The sequence below is a fragment of the Melanostigma gelatinosum genome (genome assembly GCF_949748355.1).
Source record: "Melanostigma gelatinosum genome assembly, chromosome: 19".
In the NCBI taxonomy this organism is placed as follows: domain Eukaryota; kingdom Metazoa; phylum Chordata; class Actinopteri; order Perciformes; family Zoarcidae; genus Melanostigma; species Melanostigma gelatinosum.
The window spans coordinates 11,437,218-11,461,288 of NC_136652.1; the positions used below are offsets into that span (position 1 = coordinate 11,437,218).

Sequence of the window (24,071 nt, forward strand, 5' to 3'; positions counted from 1 at the left end):
CAGTTTGTCCATGGGCCGGTCCAAGGCAAGCCAGAGCCAGCCCTAACTATAAGCACTATCAAAGAGGAAAGTCTTAAGCCTACTCTTAAATGTGGTGAGTGTGTCTGCCCCCCGGACTGAAACGGGAAGCTGGTTCCACAGAAGAGGAGCTTGATAACTGAAGGCTCTGGCTCCCATCCTACTTTTTAAGACTCTAGGAACCACAAGTAACCCTGAATCATTCTGGATCGCAGCTCTCTAGTAGGGCAGTATGGTACTATAAGCTCTTTAAGATATGATGGAGCCTGACCAGTTCGGGCTTTGTAGGTAAGTAAAAGGATTTTAAATTATATTCTAGATTTTACAGGGAGCCAGTGCAGAGAAGCTAATACAGGAGTAATATGATCTCTCCTCTTAGTTCTTGTTAGTACACGAGCTGCAGCATTCTGGATCAGCTGGAGAGATTTAAGAGACTTATTAGAGCAGCCTGAAAATAAGGAATTGCAATAATCTAGTCTAGAGGTAACAAATGCATGAACTAATTTCTCTGCATCGCTTTGAGATAGGATGTGCCTCATTTTTGAAATATTACGTCGGTGAAAAAAGGCAGTCCTAGAAATAAGTTTTATCTGAGAGTTGAAAGACAAATCCTGATCAAAGGTAACTCCAAGATTCTTGACGGTGCTGCTGGATGCCAGCGCAATGCCATCTAGAGAAACTATATCACTAGATAACTGATTTCGGAGGTGTTCTGGGCCGAGTAGAATAACTTCAGTTTTGTCTGAGTTTAACATCAGGAAGTTGCAGGTCATCCAGGTTTTTATGTCCTTAAGACACGCTTGCAGTTTAGCAAGCCGGTTGGTTTCATCTGGTTTGATCGATATATATAATTGAGTATCATCTGCATAACAATGAAAGGTTATAGAGTGTTTTCTGATAATATTGCCTAAAGGAAGCATATATAAGGTGAACAAGATTGGTCCAAGCACAGAACCTTGTGGAACTCCATAACTGACGTTGGTCTTCATCGAGGCTTCATGATTTACATAAACAAACTGAGATCGATCCGATAAATAGGATCCAAACCAGTTCAGTGCAGTTCCTTTGATGCCAATATAATGTTCCAGTCTCTGCAACAGGATGTAGTGGTCTATAGTGTCGAACGCAGCACTCAGGTCTAACAGGACAAGAACAGAGACGAGTCCTTTGTCTGATGCGATTAGAAGGTCATTAGTTATTTTTACCAGAGCTGTCTCTGTGCTATGATGCTTTCTAAATCCTGACTGAAAATCCTCAAATAAACTATTGTTACACAGAAAGTCACACAACTGATTTGCAACTGCTTTCTCAAGGATCTTAGAGAGGAAGGGAAGGTTAGAGATCGGTCTATAGTTGGCCAACACCTCTGGATCCAGAGTGGGCTTCTTAAGAAGAGGTTTAATCACAGCTACTTTGAAGGACTGTGGTACATGACCTGTTACTAAAGACAGGTTGATGATATCTAATAAAGTTGTGCTAATTAATGGTAGCACTTTAAGCAGCCTAGTCGGTATAGGGTCTAAGAGACAGGTGGAAGGTTTAGACGTAAAAATTGTTGAAGTCAGTTTGTCATGGTCAATGGGAGTAAAGCCATCTAAACATATATCAGCGTTTACAGCTGTTTCTAAGGTTACTCTATTTGTGGAAAGATCGGTCGAGGGCAGGAGATTATTAATGTTCTCTCTAATAATTATAATCTTATCATTAAAGAAGTTCATGAAGTCATTGCTACTGAGGTCTATAGGGATACTCGGCACAACAGAGCTGTGACTCTCTGTCAGCCTGGCTACAGTGCTGAAGAGGAACCTGGGGTTGTTCTAGGATAATGGTTCTTGGTGCATACTTAGCGAAACGTTTCTTGAAGTTTGAGGTGAACTGCACATATGTAATCTTGAGGGACACCGCCATAACTGTGTTAATAGACCCTACGAGCTTAGAGTGCAGATGTACAAAACCCAACGCCAACTTCATCAAAAATGACATTACAATACTCGTCTGTAACGCAGTCTGTCTGTCTGTAGAGTCCATGTGAGGAGGACAGATAAAGTGGGGACGGAGGCGGCCTTCCATCCCATAGAGGAGTACATGCTGCATGTGGAGGAGCAGTTCCAAAATCTGGCCAGACGTGTCCACATCGACAAGAAACGAGTTTACCTGGCCACTGACGACCCCTCCCTGCTGCAGGAAGCCAAAACTAAGTCAGTGTCTGGGAGTGTGTGTGTGTGTGTGTTGATGCCCATTGTGAGTCTGTCCATCTGATCTGTGAGAGTCTGTTTTTCTCTGTATTTGTATCATTTGACCCTCTCTTGTCGTACTCTGACTCTGGACTTATTGTCCCTTCCAGGTATCCAGAATATGAGTTCATCAGCGATAACTCCATCTCGTGGTCGGCAGGCCTTCACAACCGCTACACCGAGAACTCGCTCAGAGGAGTAATCCTGGACATCCACTTCCTGTCACAGACCGACTTCCTGGTCTGCACCTTCTCCTCACAGGTCAGTCCACTTTTACGCTCTAGTATTTCGATGACACTGAAGTTCGGGGTCAAGTTTGAAGTCATTTTGACTTGTCTTGACTCAGCAATGCGAGGAAAAAAACAGCCAAAACTTCCATCTGCCAGGACGGACAGAAATGCAATAGATGTTGTGTGTCCGGAATAAGCAACACAATAAAATTACAATATAGGCAATACGTACGACAAAAATGACACTTGAACGTATTTGAAAAGGATTGGAGCCAGGAGGATGTTGAGCATCTTCCAGGTGTTGCCAAACAGATGGAGCGTGAGCCAGGCAGCCTCCTCTCCACCATGTGACCTGGAAAAGAGGACCGGCTGCACAAACACACGACAGGCGACCTCAAGTGCATCATTCACACAGACGAGGAGAACGAGCAAACACACAGAGGGAGAGAGAGACAGACTGACTGGCACAAAGAGAGGCACACAAACAACAAGGGTTCTTGAGAAGCGGTGGCTTTAAAGTTAAAATAATAATGTTTGACTGCTAAGCTTAAATAATACATTGAGACAGAGACTGACCCGCCAGCCAAGCAATGAAAGAATACACAACTAATTGAAAGTTAAGGCAAAAACGTGAGTACTGAGTTTGGATTTAAAGGCTTGCACTGAATCCGACTGTTTAAAGTCCATCGAGGCTCCGTCAGAGGAAGAGGGTGCGATAGGAAAAGGACCTTTGGACTTCTTTTTCACTCTGGGGACAGATGGGAGCCCTGTGAACAGAGAGTCCTGATTGGATTATTGGGTTTAAGAATTTAGATTTGTGCCTGCCAATAGACAAGGAAGCAATGAAGTGGAATCAAATAAATAATGTTTGGACATATAGTGAAGTGATTCCCTTAAGACTTCCTTAATATATATATATATATATATATATATATATATATATATATATATATATATATATATATATATATATATATATATATATAATGGGCTTTCAAGCGCAATGATTTCGCTGTTGAATTAACAATTATAAGTTACAGTTCATGAAGAAGAATAACCCTTAATTAATGTAAAAACAAGAACACCTGGATTGTATTGTTAATTATGAAAAGGGTTTAAAAAACCAACTGATTCAAGCAGTTAAAGGCTTTGTGTTCGAGACACAGGAAAGACAATCACCACGTGATGCTTCCAGTTTGTCACAAAGCGATCCACAACGTTTTTGATCATCACAATCGTGTGATCGTCAACAAACCTCATTGTCCCATTTCCAGTCACATGATCCAAAGCCCATTTATTACGGCTTTGACATTACAGTGGCATTCATCATCCATTATCCTGATCGTCTCAGCTTCTAAAGTGCTGTTTTGTAGTGAGTTATAACGCGGAGGGATCGGGCTTTCTGCCAGCACCTAAAAATAAAGTGTGAGCCTCATGTTTCCTGTTCACACTCTGGGTTTCAGAGTCCACGGCAAGGAATGAGTCGCTTAGCACATTTTATCCCTTTTACCGGCGCTTCAAGTACTTTTGTCCCCGTAAAAGCATGTTATCGCGCCTCTACAGCCTCGTGCTCGAGACAAATACAAATAATAGATCTAAGAAAAATAATCCCAGCCTGCGTTTTCTGTCTCAGGTCTGCCGCGTGGCCTACGAGATCATGCAGACGCTGCATCCAGACGCTTCCTCCTTCTTCTATTCCCTGGATGACATCTACTACTTCGGAGGTCAAAACGCCCACAACCAGATCGCCATCTACCCCCACCAGCCGCGGGACAGCGAGGACATTCCCCTGGAGCCCGGGGACGTGATCGGCGTGGCCGGCAACCACTGGGACGGATACTCCAAAGGCATGAACCGCAAACTGGGCCGCACAGGCCTCTACCCGTCCTACAAGGTGAAAGAGAAGATCGAGACCGTGAAGTACCCGACGTACCTCGAGGCGGACAAACTGCTCAGCTCTCAAAAGAAGTAACAAAAAAAGAAGAGGAAATTAAAAAAATAAAAGAAGAGAAGGAGCGAGGATGAATACGCGGACTCCGATTCCAGGGAAGGAGGCAGCTTTTGTACAGAGGAGAGATGCGTACTTAGTGCGCTAAGCTGGGAAGAAAAGAAAAAGCCTGAACCCAGGGGTGATAGGAATGAGAATGCACTCTTATGTGTTTATGAGAGCTTGTGTGTGTGTGTGTGTGTGTGTATGCGAGCGTGTAAATGCCTGTGCGTATGACAGGTCATGGAAGACTTGCACCCTACCACTACTCCCCCCTGCCCGACGCTCTAAACTTGGGGTCTGTAGAGATGTAGACATGAACATTGATTTTAACTGAAGCAAGAAAAACTATTAAAATCCACACAACTGACCGAGCTCGCTCTCCCGAGACGAGACTGGGACTACTGTAAGACTCGAAAAAAAGATGACAAACTGGAAAAGAAGTGTTTTGATTTTTATTTAATTCCTTTCAGTGGTTTTGATTCTAATCTTGCCTCCTTTTTTTCCTCCTTTGTTTACTGAATGTACTGTGTCCTCTTCCCCACCCCCCTTTCTTCCTCCTCCACCCCACTGTGCTTCCTCCATCTTGTCTCTCCATGTGCAATTAATTTTAAAATACCATATTGTGCTTTTATCGGGTGTGTTTTTAACGGTCTTAATTTTGTGCGTATGGGGCTTGTGCATTGTATACTGTACAGTGTGTGTGTGTGTGTGTGTGGGTGGATGGATGTGCGCGTGATGAAGTGTGCCTGTGTGTGCTGTTTAAGTCTAACGGGCCACGTCACGACCCGGTGCCTGATTTAATGATGAGCAGTGTGTGTTTTTATTTCTGGCTTTCCTCCTGACTGAACAGTGTTTGTGTGGCCAGCGGGGGAGGCTGGCGGTGACAGTGGGGACTGTCCTCAGCCCCCTTCCCCCCCCCCAGCACTTGGAACAATGGTGAACTCCAGTCACTCGGCTGTGGGGGGACCTCTAGTTAACAATGGTAAGATTATATGGAGTATGGTGAACTCATGGCGCACAGACACAGGAGCCGTCCCGAGGCGCACCAAAAGAAGCACTCCACCGAGATAATGTCCTTTTTCGGCATCTCTGCTGTCTCTTCCTGTCCATCTGTTTGTTTGTTTTTTTTACTTTCAACATTGCCGTTTTTAAAATGATAATGCTATGTCATCTCAAACTCAAGACTCCCCCTCATGAAGGCTTTTTTTCATAACTTATGTTCTCGGGCATTGTCTTTGATAACCACAGATCGAATAAACTTGAGAAACCAACAAGGCATTTTTTCTTTTTTTTCCCTTTCAGTCTGATTCTGCCATCTGCTCCTCCATCTCTTACCCGGCGACACCTGCTCGTTCAATCAGGCTGAAGACGCTTCAACTACATTACACATATTCCAAACTGGGAATCAAGGCTTATTTTAACATTTGAAGAGTTCATTTCCTGAAGGGTGTCTGTCTGTCTATCCATCCATCTACTTTTGAAGAGTAAAAGTCATTACCTGAAGTTCATCTTTTGATGTCTCCATAAAAAGGAGAAGCCTGCCTCTGGAATCATTTAGGCATCCGGGACAAGAGCTACACACTCACACCTTCAGTAGTTTGTTTTATAAATCATTCAGTTAGAGTCTGAATCCATTTTTCAATCATTACAGAGTAAAAACTCTTAAATCTGTCTTTGATTTACATTTCAAACGGAAGACCTACAACAGACACGTTACACTTCTTCATTTAGCTACATGACATGTCTGCCCACGAGCCAAAACACTTCCTGCTCTCGTCTCGTCTCCTACTTCTCCCTTACGTCTCCTGCTTCCTGCACGTCTGAATCGTTCATGATCTCGTTCCTTGTGTCTTATTTATGGGCTGTCTTGTTACTTTCTTACCGGGGGGGGGGGGGGGGGGGGAATCTGGGAGTTTCATTACAGATCCCTCTTTAATTTCAACGCTGATCTGCATGCTTCATCGGACACCCATAAGGAAACCCACGGCGCTGGGAGCGGAGATGAGCTGTTTGGTGTGTGCGAGGGAGAATAATACTTTTATTGGATCGTTTTGGGGGTTTTTTCCCCCCTCCTGCCTGACAACAATCCGCAACCAATTTAGCCCACGTCGACAAAGCGTTGATAATGCACATGCAGCGTACAGCAGTTCATTGAATGTCTCAATTCACTGGGAAAGAGGCCCTCGTGGGCTTTCTAAACGCACGCACTAACTGGAGGGCACTTTAATTAAAATGCACTCGTTGTTGTCACAGTGGCCTGCAACAGTCGTTTAAGAGAGACGTTAGTTCAGTTAATTATTCTGTTAATTGGACTCCGCTCGTGATCGAGCATTCGGGGGGTTGTTTTTTTTAGCAGGCGGGGGTTTCTTTCTCTGCTTTTGTGGTCTAATTGTTGCGGAGCTCGAGAGCAGAGTGAGGCCGTTTGCCTCCCACATAAAGGTGTGCGTTGGAAGGGAATCTGTCCCCATCTAAGTGCCTCCTCCGTTTCCAAACGCACGTGTCAACGTGTTGCTTTCATTTTATTTTAAAGTCTGTCTTAAAGCAATACTCACATGGCCACAGAAACAAGGGAGGCTGTACCTGTGCACAGTGGTGCTTTGAGCTAAGCGCTATGATCGGCGTGCAAACACAGCGATGTCTCCAACGTGCTGATGTTTAGCAGGTATTAATTACTTGGTTCACCATCTCAGAGTGTCAGCGTTCCAACGTTTGCTAATTAGTACAGCTGAGGCTGATGGGAATCTCGTTCATTTTGTATTCCATGTAAGCCGGTATTAGGTCAACAGAAGTTATTCTCTCGGGACCTCGAGTATCTCATAGCAATCCATCCGATAGTTGATGAGATATTTCACTTTGGCCTTTTGTCTCTAACACACCGGAATCGCCTTGAGAGATAATCTCAATAAGATTATTCTGCATTCATATGCAGAATCTGTAGGCAACATGACAAAGTGTTGATATGCGTTTCAAGTTCCTATTCAGACTGTAAACAACGAGCTATGCACGGAGGAGGAAGTCTTGGCCCGGATATCCGCTGGCTACACGGTATATAGCCCCATGGCCCCAGAGGCTCATCCATCATCAGACCGATAGCCAGAGCCTGCACAGGTTGGCCGAGAGAGGAATCCCTTCACATATGAACCATTAGAGTGACCAATCACTTTTTTCAATTTGCATATGGGCATGCGACTGTTGCTTTTAGGACAAAAAAGAAATGGTGAACCTGTCCTTTTAGCGCTCCAAGAACATGGACCAAGATTCCAATGTGTCCGTGTAACTCTGACGGAATTCATATTGCATGGAGATAAGTGGGTACGCCATCGCCTGGTGGAATTCTAATCTTGTAAAGGACAGCTGAATTAATTCTGACTGACTCATGACAAAGGGAGAGGAAATGATTATTGTAGTCCTGGCCGGCTTCAATCAGTGCTCTGTTGGCGCAGCAGTAAGAAGTGAAGTCTGCCCCACGGTACCTGGCCCACATCAAAGCAGAGGGGAGGAACGAGAACAAGAAACTGGGTTTTTCACAAGGCGAAGACAGTTGTGTAGGGTGTGAATCTTGATCCTTTTCAACTTCAATCAACTCAGCAATCGGCCGCAGTCTGGCTTTTATTACCTCCGTATTTTTAATCCCACCCTGTTGTCGCGACTCACTATGAACCTGATTCTATGAACCTGATTCTTGGCGCAGAGCAGGGCCAACTTTAGCCTGCTGAGAAGTACATCGTCACTCAGAGGAACAAAAGCCTTTTGTTTGGCACGCGTACTGTACTTAAACGGCGATCCCTGCTGTGAATCCAATGAATCAATGTTCATAATGGAGTGCAGACACACCTGAGGACTACATTGTTGTTTACCTTTTCAAACTCTACACAAATCATGTTCATACTCATGCAACTCATAGTACTAGCTGTCAATAAAAGTTCCACATCCTGCTATCATCCTGCAGGCGGAGGAGTAGGTGTGTATATTCATTTTGGGCTGAGGGTAGTGCACTGAGTTTTGTCAGAAATAACAGCAGGACATGCTTGACAAGTGTTTCCTGAGTTGCAGGTAACAACAGTGGAGTTGTTGACGGTCTCGTGAAGAGCACAGCTCGCCTGAGACTGTCTCACAGATAATGGAGCCGCAGTCACTCCGCTCTGCAGCTTCCTTTGTTTGCCAAACAGACAAAGTGCTTTGTGTTGCCAGGCTGATGACGACTGAGTGTGTTATTGATATTATAGTTCATATTATACATGGTAATGATGGCGGGTGACTGTAATATTGCGATAGCATGTTTTGAAGGATAACTTTTGTTTGTTGTCGAGCGTAGGTCTTATTCTCAGAGTTTTGGCCCTCATTAATATCGGTAACTGTCAAGATCGGTCATTGGAGCAAACAGTCGACCGAGTGTCATCACATTTCTGATGATAGTCTGATGATCATGATAATAAAGAGTGTGTTTGTGTAAGACCCCGCTGCTCAAACTGACTGTAAGTGTTCAGGCCCTGTAATCAAACCCCCACTTCAGACTTATTTCGGAGAGAAAATTAAGGCAATGTATGAAATGATTCCCCAAACCGTATGTAGGAAACATCCAACATGGTTTACAGTCCACTGTTGCATGTGCAGACCGTTTCCCTGTGCCACCGGGTATAATTACCTCTCACCTTTGGTTTTACCATGAAGTCAAATGGTTAGGATAAGAGGTTATTAATCCCTAGGCTATGGACCAATGCCAGACCACGGATCATATGATGCTGGGCTGCCGGGAAACTATTTGATTATATTGATTTGGGAATAAAAGATGCATGCTAATTATATCGCTTCATACTCTATTAAGGGCAATTCATTTTTGCGTGGTGATTCACTTGGGGCAGTCAGTCTGTGCTGCACTCTTCCTCATCACGTCATGTTACGCCTCCGACAACAATACACCGATTTTTAACCACAGAGGGTCATCAGCATGTACTCTGTGATCAACCACAGGGAAATACAGACCTATAGAGGATTCCATGTCGTGTTTTGTTTCCCTTCTTATGTTCATCCATTCTCTCTCTTTCTCTCGCTCTCTCTGTCTCTGTGTCTCTCTGTGTCTCTGTGTCTCTCTCTGTCTCTTTCTCTCTCTGTCTCTGTGTCTCTCTCTCTTTCTCTCTCTCTCTCTTTCTCTCTCTCTGTCTCTCTCGCTCTGTCTCTGTAGCTCTCTCTTTCTCTCGCTCTCTCTTTCTCTCTCTGTCTCTGTGTCTCTCTTTCTCTCTCACTCTCTCTTTCTCTCTCTCTGTCTCTCTGTCTCTGTGTCTCTCTCTCTTTCTCTCTCTCTTTCTCTTTCTCTCTCTCTGTCTCTCTTTCTCTCTCTCTCTCTCACTTTCTCTTTCTCTCTCTCTCTGTCTCTCTCTCTTTTTCTGACTTGATATTAAGGATTGTTTGTTGGGGAGATATTCTAGAAGAGGTCACACTTGTCTTAAATTAAATCTTACATGATTGATACATGTGTATGTAAACCCAAAAGCCAGCTCAAGAGAGACCGCCTGTCCCACTGTATCTTAGCCACCACGGCTGTTGTGCCTGTTTTAGGTAATACTGCTCAAATCTGGGCTCATTCCCAACTTGTCAGAATATCTCATGCTTCTTGCCCCACTGGACTTTGCTGACGTGACGTTGCTGTCTTCCCATACCTCAGCAATTCTTTTAATGGGTAAAGTGTCCATCAAAACCAACCACAAGTTGTAAGAAACCAGAATACCCCGAATACTATACGGCAGCCTGGATAGTGACAGTGAAGACACTTTACAGTAACCTAATGGGCTTTGTTTTGATGGGACGCCTGTTCTACTGTACAGCACAAAGAGACTAATGTTGCTGCTGAAGCATGCATCCACTCCACTACCCCCTCTGTGTGAAGCCTGCTGCTGCAGCTGTGGAGAGGACCACCTCGCCCCCCCCCCTGCTGCCTGCAGGGTTCAGCCCGCTGTGATGACCATTAGCGTCTGGCTGAGGCTGCAGGAGATAACAGGTGATTTAAGGCCCCGTACCCCAACAAAGCCAGGGAGAAATGGCCGGCTACTGCTTATCTCCCCCCTCCGCAACACTCCACACACTTTTACATTAGGCTCCCCTATTCAAAGCCATCTGTCTTCCCAGTCAGGGTGTGATAAAACCGCCTGCATACATCGCGAAGGGGGGGATGAGACACACACCGCCACTCCACCTGCATACTTATACACAGCAATTCATAGGGATCACGATGGAAGTCGACAACATCACACTTGCTGAATACTTTATCCACGCTGACTTAGAGCCCGGGGCGACACAGTGGGACTCGACAACAACAGCTGAGCGCACAAAAGATACTGTACCTGGTTGTAAAGGAGGGACCTGAGTATGTAACATCACCCCGGGACTAATTGCAAATCAATGGTCTTGGGGAGATGAATGTGGCGGTGATAATAATCGCCCAGGGCTGCCATACATCAACCATTCGTGCCCAGTGCCAAACACTTATCACAGTATAGGTGCACCGACAAAAGCTCAGGAGATGTTATCATTCCTCACCATTCCTCCACCTCTGAGGAGAGCAATCAGAATGACACGAATATCATTCTGATTGCTCAGAAGTCTTTGGCATATCTATAGACTGGTGGTTAAATGTTAATACTGTAACATATTTGGCAGCCTCCAGCAGGAAAAGGGATTGCTTCATCCTTCTCGGATGTGCATGTGTGAGGACATATCCGTTATCTATAAGGCATGAGAGAAAGAAATGCCTGTTATCTTAAGGAAAACACACTGAAGAGCCGGAGGAGTTGTAAAGACAGTGACTGTTAGAGTCAGACGTGGAGCAGGAGTTGTGTAATTGCCCCTGCTTGCTGATTTTCCCACTGTGGAGGTTAAGTGGGCAGTGGCTGTCTTCCTTTGGTCCCTGCTCTGTAATTACGGTGTCATTTGTGACACAGCAGAATAGCCTGAGCTGCAGCTAAAGGACAAAGTTCTCTTGTGTCTGGACATTTTGCGGAGAGAAGAGTGGGCTCTCGTTCCTTCTGTCCGTCTATCTTTCCTGTTTTGTACTTTCCAGTCTTCCAACTGCCGTCACTCCCTTCGTCCTCTCCAAACCTGATGACCAAGCGCTGGTTAAAAGTGCATGCGCAATTAACTTTACTGCCCAGGTCAATTGGTTCTTTCTGAAGGACGAGCCCCTAATGTTTACCACTGGAGGTAAATTCAGGGGATCACACGGTTTCAGTGTGATGCTCTGAATTGCGTTACAATCCTCCCCAATAGTTGTTGTAATATTTCAGTCTGGCCTAAAAGTGTTGGGCTGACCAAACAGACTGACCAACATTGCCATTTCTAAAGCCAAGCCACTAGCATGGCTCAAAAGAGTCCCTGCAGCAGCCCCGGGCTGGCTCGTTTAGCTCTGCCTGTGCCTTATTTTGGCCGCCGCTCTTCACATCTACTGTACATTTGTCTCTGTCGCAAGCGAATAATGCAGAAAAGCTAAATTCTTATTGCACAGCATGGAGTATGATAATTGAAGTGCTCTTGCATTAACACCAAGGAGATGATGGACTGTGTATGTGGCATTTCCATGGAAAAGTAGCCACTTTTGCCAGTTGGCCCCCAACCAGATGAAGACGTATTCATAAATGTCTCCTGCTATGTTAAATTCACTGCCGGGCTTTTTAATGGGCCGCCAAAAGAATATCCTTAACTGGCCTGAGTGCCTAAAAAAAATGTTTTAATGTCAGTTTGATTATGCACAGTTTAATCATATGTTACTTCAGACACATGTATCTGACATCAACCCACAATTATCCAGTTAATATTAGAGGAAGCAGGTGTTTAAAGGAGCCTTGGATGAAAGGTATTACCTATAAGCCTTATTATGAATAAGCCTTAATGTTCCCATCCATGTTAGTCATCAGAGTAATTCTACAGGGGATATGTTCTCCATCATTTAGTTTTGTTTCTCTTTTGGGGGGATTAAAGGAGAGAGCTCTTCAGCTATTTGCAGGGTGCAGCTCCTTGATTTCGGCAGATAACTAAAAAGCTAATATCTGTCATCTTTTTTCGCCACTTGGTTTGTGAGGAATGTTTTCTTCTCGGTATGAGCATGTAGTTCTGGCTTTTGAAGCTTGGCCCGGTGAAGGTTTTATAATTCCAAGTGGATTTTCTATGTTCCCCCCCCCCCCCCCCCTCACTCCCATGCAGATGGGTGAAGTCATGGAGTCTGAAGCCTCGATAAGACACGCTGTTAGATTACTGCCTCGAGCTCCAGTCTCCCTGTGATGGCAGCCTGGCCCTTGACCCTTGAACCAAGCCACTGTCATCTCGGGTACAGTGGGGGCTGCTGGCTGCAGACTGTCTGTGTATACATGCGGGAGGATGAGCACGTCTGCTGGGCCGAATGTGTTTTTTTCACCCAGCTGACCCCCCCCCCCCCACCCCAAGTTTAGCCCACAATCAGCCCTGCAGATAATAAACTGGCTTGACTGTCTTTTTAAGATCGATGGCCACTTCTGCTTCCTTTGTGGACGCCGTTGAAAGCACACACAGCGTTTAACTTTCTGTTTTATTCTCACTGTGGTGTAATTTCACAGTGGGGGTCACATCACAATTTTCATATTTCCTCATCAATCTCGATGTGAAAGTGCTATCAATCAATTAAACATCAGGCAATGTTATTATGTTTGATGAGTGCAGATCCAGTTTGTGTGAGTTGAGCGCAGAGGCGGTAAATAAACCCGACACTCACACATAGCGGTTTTATTCCCCATTCACAGCAGCGAGACCTCGGCAGCCGCCCCCTGTCGCCCTCTCTCAGCGTGAGAGCGAGTCGAAATTATGAGTAAGTATTTATTAGGACGCCTGAGCACGCTGTTCAGCAGCCGCACAGCGGGGGTTATTTAATTCCCCCAAGTTTATGGATAATAGAGGGTATTCATATCATCCCAGATGTTTGCCGATTTACTTAACATCCATGACATATGCAATACCCCAAAGCAAACAAGCTCCCCGGCTAATCACAGGTTACTGAGAGGCTGATTGTAACGACGTCAGCTCCCATCCTACATGACATCATTCTAATGTCACCCAGCCAAAGGGGCACGCGGCGGAGGTTCGGGAATGACTTTTTAGTGCAACAAGTACACTGCAAAGCAAACACCTTTTTACTCAAAGCTCTCCAAAGGGTCGGTTCAACTAAATTGTTAAAAAAAAAAAAAAGCATATTTCCACTGTCACCTCCAGTGGCATCGATAGCCATATGGGGAGTTTTGGTTTTCATTGTCCTGGTTTCACTGCAATCCACATACATACACAGTGGGGGGGGGGGGGGGGGGGGTCAATGCAAATTTTGATTGTGGTCCTCACAGCGATGAAGGATTAATTTTCAACATGTCTTTCCAGAAGTCTCACGCGGTCATATGATCAGATCCCTTCTTCATTACATGTACGAGTGATGTTAGGGAATTTGTTGAGTTGATGTAATGTTTACAGTGTTGTGACAGCTACAGCAATTCTATACTGGCTATATCACTTTTCTCACCCTCCAATAGCTGCCTCAGGGTCTTCATGCAAGTTGCTGTCACACGTCCCGTTGACCACCTCCCATCGAAGTTATGGACCACTTTGCTTCAGCAAAACGTTTTTGGCATCTGTCTTAATCTCAAACTATTCCTTCTTTATGTCTGCCACTGTACAGCTCTGCGATGGCACAGTGTTGACAGCTTTTGTAATGTTCTCTTCACTTTTGGGCCCGAATATTACGACCGACGGTGCTAAGTGCGGAGTTTTTCCTTTCAGACAAGACCACGTCAAGCTCCACTTTGTAAAGTTCTTCTTTTTTACTCTTGGGGAGACATTTTTGTGAATGACACTTGCCCGCACCTTCTCAGGCACAGGTGGCACTCATCAAGTTGAAACGGGCAATTTACAAGTTTGTGCTGTTTGGAGGGTTTTGTGAATTCAACTTGAAACCCTCAAACAACACAGAAGAGAAGTAAGAACAGTTTAGGATAAGAACACAAACATGTTCTTGCTTGAGGTCCAATGTTAATCCCTCATTGTGAACACTGTTAATGGAAACTACCACTAAAGATATCGTCTCTAAGGAAACAGTTGACAGCGAGCCCCATGGCTGGTTGGATACCACTCGTGGTAAGAGGGAGAAATGTTTTTATTTTTACTTAATTAAATGAAGTGACACTTTTTAAACCTTTTTCCCCTTGAAAACAATGTGTATCAACTTGTTCAAGCTCTCCATCTAAACTACTGTATAAGAATTTTACCGAGTGAAATATTCAAATATGGTAGATGTTTTGTGCATCATTTAATGGACATTTCCCCTTTGTCTGCACAGTACGAGTTGGTAAGACTGACCCGCCTGCAGGTGAGGATTAAAGGAGTTAGAATGACCATGACTGTGCACAATTTTGTGCTTGTGAAACGCTTTTTCAAAAACAGGACAATGTGTATCGGCTTCACTTTGGCTTTTTGCAGATCAACATAAGTACACTGTAGCCCCGCTGCTTATGGATGCATACTTAATGTGGAAGTTCAACGAGCATAATGAGATGCAAAGCAGTGATGTGCAGAATTGTGTCTTCAGATTGTCAAAGGATGAACTTAGTTGAGCCCTTATATATATTTATATCCAGGGAATGTTTTTGCTGAGCAGGCATGTTCTTTTGCATACTTCTTTCTTAGCTCTACTTCACGTTCCGACTCCTATATACAGTATATATTCCCACCTGGGAGCTGCCCAGTGCAGCCTCAGTGTTCCACCGCCGGATGCTGAGCAGCTTCACTTGGGCAATTCAGTGTCAGGTTTGTTGCTCAAAAGCACCTCGGCAGCAGCGAGGTAGAGTATTACGCTTCCTCTGACAGGTGTTTCCCAGCTGGTCTGAGCGAACCAAGATTGGTTTGTCTAGCCTGTGTGGTAGCACAAGACATGAAGTAAGGCTCAGCCTCCTTCTAGATTAATAATGCAGCGACGCTATGCAGAGTCGCCGCGACTAATCCAAGCCCCTGAGAGCCCCACGGTATGTTGGTACCTTCATGTAAAGGCTTTTCCTGCCTTTTTTTTTGGGCCACTCTGAGCTCATAACATGGAGCTGAAATCCAGTCTAGTCATCCCAAAAGAGTTCCTGCTCTATCTGCTGTGTGCTGCAGAGAAGGCCTGCCACACAAGGGTGTCATGATCGATATTCCTGAGAGTACTCGCCAAGGCCTATTGAGATGAGGTAAAGACAGATCGTGTGTGTGTGTGTGTGTGTGTGTGTGTGTGTTTGAAGAAGGGAGTGGGGGTTCTGAGACGGAGCGAGTGAGCAAGAGAAAGACAGATGGCGTCAGAGTTAGATGGAGAGAGTTCGACACCAACGGAACAGCCAGGCTCCATCGGAGACAAATGTAGGGGGACGCACTCTGAATAATTTATACACGCCGAAAATCAAATCAAAAAGCTTGTTCTGGCTTCTTACAGATAGATGAGTTCCCTGGGATCCCGGGAGACCTGCAGACAAAGTAGCGAGGCTGGGAGGCTGAGCTGAGACACGGCAGCATGCATGTTTGTGTTGCATCCAGGACCCATTGATGCACAATTCACAAGTGGTTAATTAACATCGATGTTTCGACCTTGCCTTACTGGTATGGAATTGGGAATTAAACAACACAGAGGTCGATCATGCATGAGCATAATTTACAAAAACACAATGGCAAAAGCCCTGCATCACCGAACGGAATGTGCAACACGATACCAAGGTGTGCTAAGACAGGGATGTACAAGTGGCATGTCACAAAGTAGATCCGAGATGTAAATGCCAAAAAAAACGTACTTTATGTAACTTAAGTTGATTACTTATTAATGTCAAGATGAACAGCAGTATTGGCATCATGAGCCAAAAATGAAGTCACTCTCCCTCTGTGTGGTTGAAATCTTCTTTGTGCTTTGTTCATGTGGTCGCTCTTGCCACGTGTCCATGTTAGTCAATGTGAGTCACAGTGTGTATGCGCCCCACTGGCATCACCGCCGCTCTTCACTGCCAAAAAAACGCCGTCCCCAACCAGTGCGTAGTTGTTGTGAAGCATAACTCCCACCCTCCAGTTCCCCCTCATGTAGACGCTGTTCGCTCTGTCACCGTAAGCTGCAAGCCACCGGCTCAGCAGCCCACATGCTGACAGCTGTGTGGTGGCAATCCTTCACTCAAAGATATGCTCTGAATTTTGAATTTTCCACCTATAAGAAGAGTGATAACATTATTTCTTTGTTCTTCTTCTCCATTATTTCGTGCAAATGACTGAATGCAAAATGACACATGTAATGAAAAAGAAGCTATATTCTGTTTTATTGCTTTTCTTTTCTTTTTTTTTGAAGTACAAAGCACAGAGACGATGTGAGAATATCTACATGACAGAATTAACCCGACAAAGTGAAATCCAATAAAACAAAATAGCTCGTTTGTCATGTGGTTTTGCGAAACTCAATAAAATTCTAAAGGGACAACAGATGAATATATATGTTTAGGCTTTTCGTAGAGTTTACATTAACTGGTTCAATCCACAGATTATCCAGTCTTTGGGGGGGGGGGGGGGGGGGGGAATGTAATATCCAGTACACTCAAGACAGAAGGAGGCCCTCAGGCAGCTGCAGGTCACTGACGCACATCGGCTAAGTGTACCGGTAAATGAGATGTCTTGGCCAACAACAAGCTTGATAGTCTCATGAATTTCTAACCAGAGGATCTGACCTTTTGTCTCAAGGAAATAGATCGTCGTGCTATGATTGTCCCTACACATCCAGCGAGATGTTAGTCTGACCTTAAGGCGTGAAATAAGTCCAGCAAATCCTGCAGCAAACGGAACCGTTTTGCCGCTAAATGCGGGGAAATCTTTTAAGCACCCTAAAAATATGTCATGTATCATCATGAGAAGAAAGTGAATGAGGCTGAATTAGTTCTACATTTATAACACTTATTGAATTAAAAGCTACATCAGCATAATCCTTTAGTTTATTTATTTGTTCGACTATTCCTCTCGTCCATTTTTGCAGTACGGAAAATGGATGGAATGGTCTGACAATATGAAGCTAGAGCCAGCAAGTGGCTAGCTTAGCTTAGCATAAAGATGGAAGCGTGGAGAAGCGGCAAGCCTGCCAGCACCTCTAAAGCTCAGGAAGTCACTGCAAATAATAGTTCATGCATGTAACTCCTCATGAAACAAGAAATGATCGTGTTTATATTTCTGTTTGTGCTCAGACTCAGTGAGCTTTGTCACTGAGAGGCAAATTGTGTTGCCTTCTTAGCTGTTTCCCCTCCGTTTAGTCTTTATGCTAAGTCACGCTAATCACCTTTTAGCTGTAGCTACATATTTAGCATAGACATGAAAGTAGCATCAATCTTCTCATCTAACTCTGTGCAAGACGACGAATAAGTGTCAAACTATGATTTAAAAGAAATACTTCATTATCAAAATAACCATTTTAATCAATTACTCCCCCTGTGTTACCTTGTACTCTTGAAAAAAACTTTCACGCATGCATTTTCACTCAATCCTTACTATTTGAAACATGCAGGTGTGCTACTAAAGAAGTACTTTAAATAGTAGGGTTTTGGCGAACATACATGAGTTTGTGTACGAAGGATATGACGATATAAATGATGGATTATACTATTTCTTCAATTGTTTCCATATGTTTGCATCATGTTTGGAATGAATTCCAGTTAAATGCCGAGTTGGAGTCCACATAATGGTCCACGATACCATTATTCTGTCAGTTGTAATTTCAGTGTGTTAAATATAACATGAACATTATAATTGTGTTCAAATACCCTCGTAGTTTTATTTATTGTTAAATCAACAGGTTTTAGAGAAGTACTCTTTTCTAATAAATGTTAAATGAACGAGCAAATGCAACATTAGAATGAAGTTAATTTGGTTACATAGTCACTGTTCGTGCAATTTGGTTCTAAATAAAGTGCCCCATCTACATGCACATGAAAAATAATCATCCACATTTGAACTCTGAAGTAGCTACATTACTCGATACCAGCAAATCTAGCTGTGATTCAAGTATGTAGAGAGCATGTTTGGTTTGGTTTATTTGCACATCTAACACAGACCAGAACAGACGCTGAAATAGTCGCAGGAGAAATAATGAGAAAAGTTAACGAGAAGTGCAAATATCAAAAGTAAGAAGGCCATAAAATATAGCAATTAAAGCGAAATGAAGAGTGGAATAAAGACAACAAAAGCAATAGTATCTTGCCTTGTTGGTGATCCCATGAGGCGGCGATGCTCTGCATGACACGGAAACAAAATTGATGGGTGGAGGAAAAATTGGATTTTGATCTTTACCAACAGTGGGGCAACACATTGTCATGCGACTAGAGGAAAGGCCAAGCTCCATCAATTAAAGGGGTTGTCTTTTGTGCAGCGATCAGTCATGGACGTATCACACAGCTCTACAATGTCAAATTTGGCTAAACTTGCATCAGCCTAAGCTGCATTTAGGCTGAGTTGCAGCTGCAGAGTGAACGTTTTATTTGTTTTATGGTATCTTATAGCACTCCATCTGATACAGTAGTCGATAAGATATTTCACTCTGGACTAAGCAATTGAGTCGAAAAATTGGTTCAACAAAATCGAAAATGTCGATCTCAGGGCCTCCGTGCTGAGCGGTTGCGTGTTTGAAGAAATCCGGATTGAAAATGATATCCGGTAGTTTATTTATGAGCAATATTATCAGGGGCAAAAAGAAGACATTTTTTATTGAGCCATGGACAAACTGAGCTACTTGCATATGACTCACTCGGTAAACATTTAATAACCCATTTTTATGGAACAGAGGTAATGTCCGTATCTTGGTCTTGCAGATTTATTATATTTTACTGCATGTTTCTGCTGCCTGGAGATATGTCTCAATATAGATGAGTGCTAATCCAGACAGCATTCCAATAACTGATGAGAATATAAGTAGAAGAATATCGAAAAAGGATTGCTCTTGTTAATTGGATGTTAACATTTCCAAATGATTTAGCCTCGGATGAATCCACAAAACTGACAGCGCCTCTAGAACATCGTTACTATCACTTTTTGTTTTACAAGGTAAACTTTGTAGGAACTCAGACAAGCATAAAGCCCGTCTCTACCACATATTATACCTTCATTTCTCACACCTCACATCGCTCCCTGTGAGATCATTGGCAACACACTGGGTCAGAGTTGGAATTGAATGACCTAATGACCCAGTGTTTTGCCTGCCGAGTGCTGAACTCATGATGAAGCTGCTTCTTTTAATGGTCAGCTGGTTTAAAGAGGGCCACCAGAGAGAGCAAACAGAGAGCAGCAGACAGCCAGCAGTACGGCTTATCTCAGTGACCACATGTTGATATTCCTTCAGTTATAATCGGCAAACGTAACACAATTTGCATTGCTAAGTAGTCATCAATCTTGCAATGTATCCCAGCATTACACATTAGACACAAGTTGTGTTTCTTTACAAATGCATACATAGCATGACCAGTGATTTCCTTCTTTTTTGCTTCTCTTATTCTGAGGTGTGGAAATGTTCCCTGTCGGCGATCGGGCACAGCTGATTATCAGACAAAACATGTAGAGCTGTGTGATTAGGGTTATTCATACAATGTGAATGCTTTAATTGAGCTATTGCCTTTGGTACGGTTATGCACAGTAATCGGGTACAATTTTCCCACTTGTCCTGTGCTTGCTTTGTCATCTTCGCAGTGTCTCTATCCCATTAGATTACGCTATACCCTTAAGAAGCCTTCAGGGATCACTGAGTCATTTAAATTTTCAGATTTTCAATATTGGATTTTTGTCCCTGAGGGTAAAGCAAAACTACTGATTTATTGCATTGAGAGTTTCAACTGCTGCCTCTACCAGGATCCACTGAAAGTAGACCTGTGTCAGCGTCTCAGTGAGGCCCAGACGGTCTCTGACTGTCGGCGTTAAAAATGCCTCCCCCCCCCCCCCCCCCCTCCCCACTCTTCCTGGGTTCTGCTGAGTATTTTGCTGACAAATGTGAATCCAATTATTTGATCTGACACTAAAGTGCTGACTTCACAGAGAGACTAGCCGTCATGGGTCCCCAGGCATGGGGACACACGGGAGTCCATCTGCTGGGGCATGGCCCAGAGGTGTGTGTGTGTGTGTGTGTGTGTGTGTGTGTGTGTGTGTGTGTGTGTGTGTGTGTGTGTGTGTGTGTGTGTGAGAGGAAGTATACGTGTATCCATTATGTTGTGGTGACAAGTATCTATTCCCACAATATGGGGACTAAACTCCATTGTTTGGACAAACATCTTCAAGGTTACCGAATACACTTTGTACTAACACATTCTGTCTTCACGAGAACAACAACAGCATTATTTGTCTTTTGTTCAAATGCGTAAACGTTTTCATGACAAGCTTTTAGTAGTGTGCTATTAAACTGCCACAAAGCCTCTTAGAGTTGAGGTCAGGGTGGACGTTTAGATGTGCAAAGTGTCTGACTTTGAGACGAATGTCCTTGTTCCCGGCCTCGACAAACTGTCAGTGTTGCTGTCTTTTACCCAGCGCCATGGTCTTCTCCTTACTTTATTCTGCATACATTTTATTTATTCGATTTGGGCTCCGGGAGGCAGCATACCAAAGCATGACATATTTCCATCTTTTCAAACTTATATGGGGACATTTTTTAGCAAGCAGGTGCTTATCTACACATCCAGCAGACATGGAGAAACATTTCCACGGAGTCGTGTTTCTCTCCACCTCTAATGACTGCAAGCCTGTTCGTCCTTATTGTCTCCAGTAGCTCTGTCAAAAATGCAATCCACAAATGAGTACTGCAGAGGGACTAACGATTAGCCAATTTTTTGGTTTTCAAATAAATCATAATGTGTGTGAGACAGAGAGTAGCGCTGTAGACCTTCAGAGTGACGACATCTTTTTGCAAAACAAGGACCATTACTGACTTGTTGGCTGTAGACTGGTTTAGAGAGAAGACTCAGAGAGCGTCCTCACAGGTACAGTAATCCTGCATGTGGATGTGTTTCTGTGTAGAGCTCTGCATCTGTTTCGGGGGTCACAGGTACAGTACATTCAACCTATAACAGTCATTACTGAAGATGGAAAATGGATTCAAATCAAACCTCTCAGAGAGATTGCAGCATGTGAACAGGTGTGATAATATGCTGAGGTGGTGCAGGAATCATAGATCACCCTGAAGGTGATTGTATACGTTACAGCTGTCTACCTGTTAATAGCTTCCCACACAAGTGGAGCATGATGCGCAAGTAAAAGACTTGTGGTTGTGAGAGATTTAATGAAAAGTTATTTTCCCCCAAGTTATTATCTGCAGAGGCATATATGAAACGTCTCTCTCACTGTCTTCCCTGTTGTGTTTTTAACTCGACTTAAATCGTCGGCGTGTTTGATAAAACACTCTCTGCTCAAGCTGTTGAATTCTCCTTTTCTCTCGGATATCTGTCAATTGTCTTTTGTGTCGTATGTGACTCTGTCTGACCGTATCTCGTGGAAAGATAAGCCAAGCACAAGCCAGGGAGCAACTTGAATCCACAGACGGGACCTTCATGGCGGTTCTGACATCTTTGAGAACTGAAGAAGGTTTGAGTCTTCTTTTTTTTTGTATCAGGTCGTCTTCGAACTTCCAAACCAGCTCAGGAAAGTATCGGCTGCGAGTTATGTTGAAACCCTACCCGTGCCATTTCCTGTCGCCCTCCTGCTTTTTTTTCACATGCAAATACATTTCTCCAGGAAAAAGTAGTGGCAGAAATCGAACATTTCTTTCCAACACAGAACAAAAAAAATCACTATAAAAGGGGGAAAGAGACAGCAACACCTTTCTGCAGATAGAAGAGTGTATGGGTGTGATGACACTTAACTGCCTCCATCTTTTTGAAGGCTTTTACCTTTTGGGTTTGGTTTGGTACAGTAACAATTTGCAAGAGAATCTTTATTTTAAATTCAAAATGAATTCTCAGCAAATACTCAATAGATGCATAATATGCTCTGTAGGTTGGCGGTTACTTCACTTCTTGACAGTGCTTTAACTTCAGTCCTGGAAAGACATTTTGTGTACCGTATTGTAAAGTTAAACTGTTTTGGTTATATTTGGTTCAATTGCATTTATTAGAAAGCTTGTAGTCATATTTGCGTTCTGGTGCGGACGGAGATATTTTGTGAAACGAAGGTTGTGTGTACAGATGGAATTAATTTAGTCCTTTTTATACTTATATTTATTAGAGTTTATGAAGTTAAAATAAAGATTGTGGTTGTTTTTCTCAGCTGTTTCCCTCTATTTCGTCCCCACTTTTGTTGCAGCTTGTCTCTTTTGTGACAGTACACAGATCTTGTGTATGGATGTTGGCAGAACAATGGTAAGAGCCGAGGTCATTGGCCAGCGTGACACAAGCTTTTCTTAGAGCCTCCAGTGGCTCCTCTGTCTCTCTGTTAATGGTGGCTGGCGGCAGTTGATGAGTGGGATCTGTCAGACATGCTGGAGGAGCCTGATGAAAAGTTCACTTGTCTCAGAGCAATTAAGCTCTTGGGGAGTTCGTGTCACACCAAAAGGTGAAGTAAGAAATGGGCTGCCGGTAGGCTGTCAGAGAGCTTTTACCACAGAGGACTGCAGAGATGGCAGTGTGGTCAGCGTGTTCGAGGTAGACGGCGAGCAGAGTAACCAGTGGAGAGCGGAAAGAGAAAGATGCGCAGGACACAGCTTTGCCTGTGGGGGTGGAGGTCCCCCTGCTTGATAGTGATGATGATAAATGTTGTATCAGAGCCTAAACACCAGTGGGAGTGAATAGGGTGGAGGAGATTCTTGATTGTTTCCCTGTGTTGGGCATTTTTATCCTGAGAAGGGTACTTTTATAAAAAAAAAAAAAAAAATTTAAAGTTTGTCCTGCAGGAAATAGTTGTTTGTACATTTTTATACTATATTAACAAACAAAAAAAATACAAAAGAACATACAAAGTGTGAAAACAAAATAACTATATATCCACAGCACATACTTTGTAAGGGCAGCTGCAGTATGTACTAAAACTAAAAAGAAAAAGTGTGCGATTTAGATCGCAGCTCGAGTGTCTCGCTATAGAAACTAATTGATTATATTTATCTGACTTTTCTAAGAAGGAAACATCGCTCTTTGGTGAGCAACCTGGGACGGGGACTCACAAATAGATTGTGTCACTTTAAGAGGACACGGTGGTGGAAGAAGAGCCATGAAGTAATGTTGTGAGACAACTGGTATTGTTCTGAAGATATTCTCTTGAGTGCATGCCATGGTAATAAATACAATAATGATGTAAAGGTTTAAGGTCAGGTTGTAGCTAACACTAAAATCACAATGTTATGGCATGCATCAAACATGTTTAAAGTCTATGGAGCTTCATAGAAGTTGTTTTAAAGTCACACGCTCTATATTCCTTCCAATCACATGGAATGATATCCTGAAACAGCTAAGCAATATGTGTTTATATCCAATGAGTTTATAACGAATAAATGTATGTTATTGTTGCAAAATATTGATAATGTCTCGACGGAAATGTGTTTTTTTTTGTTTCAAACCTATGGTGCAGTTTCCAGCTGAGCATGACAGACATGTG

General features: G+C 43.5%; 1 protein-coding gene across 2 annotated transcripts in view; it reads left to right on the forward strand.

Annotated features, from left to right (window-relative positions):
• Positions 1 to 5,737, forward strand: part of fut8b (fucosyltransferase 8b (alpha (1,6) fucosyltransferase)) — a 72,007-nt gene extending 66,270 nt beyond the window's left edge. For both annotated transcript variants that reach the window (XM_079290310.1, XM_079290311.1), the window contains exons 8-10: positions 2,040 to 2,216; positions 2,363 to 2,513; positions 4,116 to 5,737. In XM_079290310.1, coding sequence (XP_079146436.1) covers positions 2,040 to 2,216; positions 2,363 to 2,513; positions 4,116 to 4,454 — 667 coding nt within the window. In that variant the 3' untranslated portion in view covers positions 4,455 to 5,737. The remainder of the gene's footprint in view (positions 1 to 2,039; positions 2,217 to 2,362; positions 2,514 to 4,115) is intronic.
• The last annotated feature ends 18,334 nt before the right edge of the window (positions 5,738 to 24,071 follow it).